The 4,697-nt window shown below is 51.7% G+C and overlaps 1 protein-coding gene across 1 annotated transcript; it reads left to right on the forward strand.

Annotated features, from left to right (window-relative positions):
• Positions 1-247: 247 nt before the first annotated feature.
• LOC123254632 (A-kinase anchor protein 4-like) lies at positions 248-4,583 on the forward strand (the record flags this gene model as incomplete). Its single annotated transcript, XM_044683611.1, has 4 exons — positions 248-298; positions 575-676; positions 1,864-4,038; positions 4,247-4,583. Coding segments are annotated over 4 exons (2,484 nt in total), but the record flags the coding sequence as incomplete, so codon positions are not given.
• Between the last annotated feature and the right edge of the window lie 114 nt (positions 4,584-4,697).

Consider the following 4,697-nt stretch of genomic DNA (forward strand, 5'->3'; position numbering starts at 1 on the left):
AGACAGAGGAAGAGGAAGAAGAGAAGGGAGGTAGGAATGGGGGAAGGACAAGGAGAGAGGGGAGAAATCGGGGAGAGATCTTAAGAAACACAATCAAATGACAAATCCCTAGGAAGCCCACCCAGCATCCCACAGCCTGGAAGAAGGGGAAAAGTTAGGGAGCTACCAAGTGTGGCCATCACTTCTCCTTGGGCTCTGAGGACTCGATGCCATGCTTTGCTAACCCTGTCCTTTCCTTCTGGCTTAGATTTGCTTCGTTGACGTATCAACCCTCAATGTAGATGACAAAGACAACAAGGCGAGTGTAATTAGAGGGAGAAGAGTAGATCCTTTGGTTAAAATGGGGCTTAAAGGGTAGAAGCCCTTGGCTCTTTCTGGGCATTTGCACTTTGTACCCCAAATTTAAAAAAGGGAAATGGGCAAGATCCACTTAGCAGTCTTCCCATCTGTGTCACCTCCCTGAGGATTTGGAAGAAGACGAGAGAAAGGACGGGCAGCCTTGAAGGGGGCTCATTGTGGGGGCTGGGGGGCGGGGGCTTTGGTTGGGGTTATCCCACCTCTTTATCCATAACAGGAAGGAGGAGGACCTAGTTCAGAGGGGGAACTGGACCTGGAAAGTCTGGAGGAAAAGGAGATAATCGTCATCAAGGACACAGAGAAATTAGACCAGTCTAAAGTAAGTACCTCCCCAAAGAGGGCGCTCTTCCGTGCCCCCACCCCGCCTCTCCTGGAGCAGGACTCTTTAGATGGTCCTCCCCATTCCCACTGTTTGCTTGACTCCGATTGGCAGCTAATCCCATTCAAAGCAGACTCTCAGAATTTGCCTAACTGCCCCTCTAGAGCCTCAGCATTCCGATGGAGCCCAGAGCCGGAGTTCTGAGCCTTTGGTGGGGGGGCAGAGCTCATCCACTGGGCGTGTGCTGTCCTGGGTGGCCCTTGCCTCAATAGAGCAGCACTTCCTCCCTGCTCCAGCCTGTCCTGCCGGAGGAAGGAAACAAGACATTCTCAAACAGAGCTTTCAATGAGTTTCAGTTTGGGCCGGGGGGGAAGGGCCACACACAGCCTCCACACAGTGATGCAGAACCCAGAGCTTCTGCACAGCACAAGCATACACACTCCCACATTCAGGCAGAATATGCCAATCAAAGTGGCCCAGGTGGCCGGCAATAAACGCACTCGGAGAACGGAGCTGTACCGAGGCTCCTCCAGCCGTCCACTAGATGACTTGGGTCACATGTACAACGTGGTTCTGATTCACACATACGTGTGTACATGCCATAACTATACACTCACATACTATTTTTACTCTGACATATTGACACACATATTTGGAGAACCATCCCATGCCCCCCCCCATTTAACCGATCTTCCTCTGTTTGATGACTTTGGGAGGCTCGCCCCCAGTCTCCTAATCCGTTAAATGGGCAGGTTGGCCTTGACCTCTGAGGATCTCATGGGAGCTCCGTATGCTCCCGTTTGGCATTCCTGCTCACCAGCCACAGGCACACGTGCAAGCTGCCACACACACACGGTCACTGTTATCTTTCTGCCTACATGTATTATTATTTCATCTCGTCACACCTGCAGACATGCTCCAGTAACTGGCAGGAGAGGGAGCTTGGTCATGCCGTCCCCTTTTTGTACATCTGCAGCCAGCCTCAATCCAGAAGATGCCTTTAGAGTGAGCACTCCTCAACTCCACAAACGTGGAGAAGTGTGCCATCTTGAGCTGCTCTGCCAGGCAGAAAGGATAAAACAGGGAAGCTTCCGCCCTGCCCCTGCCCCCGCCCCCCCCCCCACCTACCTTCTGATTGTGGCTGGTTGTGACTGGGCGTGTGTCATCCTGCTTCTTCCTCCCCTTAGACCGAAGGATCCGTGTGCCTTTTCAAGCAAGCACCTTCGGACCCTATCAGTGTCCTCAACTGGCTCCTTAACGACCTTCAGAAATACGCTCTTGGCTTCCAGCACGCTCTGAGCCCCTCCTCCTCTAGCTGTAAGCACAAAGTTGGGGACCTTGAAGGTGGGTACCGTAGTCATCCTAATAAAGACAACTGCTACAGTGTCTACGCTGACGAGCTGAGCATGGACTACATGGCAAACAATCCCCACAACCTGCGCCTGGAGATGGCCGCAGCCAAGAACACCAACAACAATCAGAGTCCTTCGAGCCCCCCGGCTAAGTCGCCCAGCACACAGAGAGCCGTCATATCTCCCGATGGGGAATGCTCCATGGATGACCTCTCCTTCTATGTCAACCGCCTGTCCTCCCTCGTGATCCAGATGGCTCGCAAGGAGATCAAGGAGAAGCTAGAAGGAGGAAGTAAGTGCTTGCACCACTCCATCTATGCCTCCACGGGAGACAAAGGCAAGAGCAGCCCCCGAAGTGCAGTCAGCAAGATTGCCTCCGAAATGGCCCACGATGCAGTCGAGGTGACTTCTGCTGAAATGCGTAGCCCTGGAGACCTTGATCACAAGGACCGGAAAACCTTCCTATACAGCGAATTATCCAATAAGAGCAAGGGAGGATCTGACAAACAGATGTGCCAGAGAGACAGTAAAGAATTTGCCGACTCCATCAGCAAAGGCCTGATGGTGTACGCCAACCAAGTGGCCTCTGACATGATGGTCTCTGTCATGAAGACCCTGAAAGTGCATAGTTCTGGCAAGCCCATCCCAGCCTGTGTCGTGTTGAAGAGAGTCCTGCTAAAGCACACCAAAGAGATTGTATCCGATTTAATCGATTCCTGCATGAAAAACTTACATAATATCACTGGCGTCCTGATGACCGACTCCGACTTTGTCTCTGCTGTGAAAAGAAACCTGTTCAACCATGGCAAACAGAATGCAGCCGACATCATGGAGGCTATGCTGAAACGCCTAGTCAGTGCCCTCCTTGGGGAGAAAAAAGAAACCAAATCCCAGAGTCTGGCCTACGCATCGTTGAAAGCTGGAACCCACGATTGCAAGAACAAGAATCAGACCGGCCTTGAATTTTCTGCCATGAAAGCCGAGATGATGAAGGGGGGAGGGAAAGATAAAGGGAAAATGAAGACTGACCAATGCAAATCCCTGACCAGCGCTGAGAAAGTCAGCGAACACATCCTCAAAGAAAGCCTCACCATGTGGAACCAAAAGCAAACTGGTGGCCAGACCAAGTGCCATGCCAGCAGCAAAGTGGGCCCCTGCCGTGAAGAGAAGAGGGAGAAGATCAGCCCTTCCACAGATTCCTTGGCCAAGGACCTGATCGTCTCGGCCCTGATGTTGATCCAGTACCATCTGACCCAACAGGCTAAAGGCAAAGATGGTCTTGAAGAACCTGTCATTGAACAACCTGCGTCCACAATGGCCTACAGCATGACCCAGGGTGGCCATTATGAGAAATGTGGCGGCGGCCAGAGCGCCAAGGCACTCTCCATGAAACATCTAGAATCACGAAGCACCGGCCAATGCGCTGGCCCGTCCACTTCACCCAAAGAGCTGGACACTCAAAAACTGGACATGTCCAACATCGTTTTGATGCTCATCCAGAAGCTCCTGAGCGAGAGTCCCTTCAGCCTGGATGAGCAATGCGAAGGTGAGAGCAAACGGGCCGAGTCCAAATCCAAAGTCTCCTCTTGTACATCAAAGCGGTCCGACAGAGGTGAGGAACACTTCCAAGACCATCAGGAATTTGATTTTATCAGTGGAATGAAACAAGTCAATCGTCAGTTCGTTGACCAGCTGGTCGAATCTGTGATGAAACTCTGCCTTATCATGGCCAAATACAGCAACAACGGGGCAGGCCTGGCTGAGCTGGAAGAACAAGCCGGAGCCAACCCCGCTAATTACCGAGCCAGCAGTAATTCCAGATGTGCTCAGGATGCCATGATGTCCCACTCATATCATGAAAACCCTGGGCCCGAAGTCATTGTTAACAACCAGTCTTCCACCAGCAACCTGCAGAAGCAGCTCCAAGCTGTGCTCCAATGGATTGCCGCTTCACAATTCAATGTTCCCATGCTCTACTTTATGGGAGATGAGGATGGTCAGCTTGAGAAGGTGAGCACAGAGACCTCAGAATGGGAGAGGGACAAAGGGAGCTCCATCCGTGGAGGGAGCTCATTGGCTCTTAAAGCATATAGATGGGGTCCGGGGAAGGGTCATCTTCTCCCCCCTTGGGACTTCGATGATCCGGACAATCTTTGAGGTCCTTTTTTCTCAACGGCTCCCACAGTGATTGACCTAATCCTGTTCTTTCTTTCTGAAGCTTCCAGAGGTGTCAGCCAAGGCTGCTGAGAAAGGGTACAGTGTTGGAGATCTCCTCCAAGAGGTCATGAAGTTTGCCAAGGAAAGACAACTTGATGAAGCAGTGGGGAACATGGCTAGAAAACAACTGCTGGACTGGCTGCTCGCTAATCTGTGAGCCCACTCCATCGGAATCCTCTCCATTATACTCCCGCGTTCTGTCCCAGCCGGAGTGCCACACTCCATCCACTATGGTAGTAAAACGCACGTTTCCGCGATGGTATTGAATGACACAACGAGTGATTGTACCACGAATGACATTGAATGTACAACGAGCTGGGTACAAGACCAATAAAACACATGCCTCAGAAAAAAAAAAAAAGCCCGTCATCGTCGTCTTTTAACCTTGATACCCAGACTACTCCCTTAAGCAGCCCAGAGGAGAAGGAAGGAAGGAAGGAAGGGGGCTACGG

The sequence above is a fragment of the Gracilinanus agilis genome, unplaced genomic scaffold, assembly GCF_016433145.1.
Source record: "Gracilinanus agilis isolate LMUSP501 unplaced genomic scaffold, AgileGrace unplaced_scaffold2702, whole genome shotgun sequence".
NCBI classification, from domain to species: domain Eukaryota; kingdom Metazoa; phylum Chordata; class Mammalia; order Didelphimorphia; family Didelphidae; genus Gracilinanus; species Gracilinanus agilis.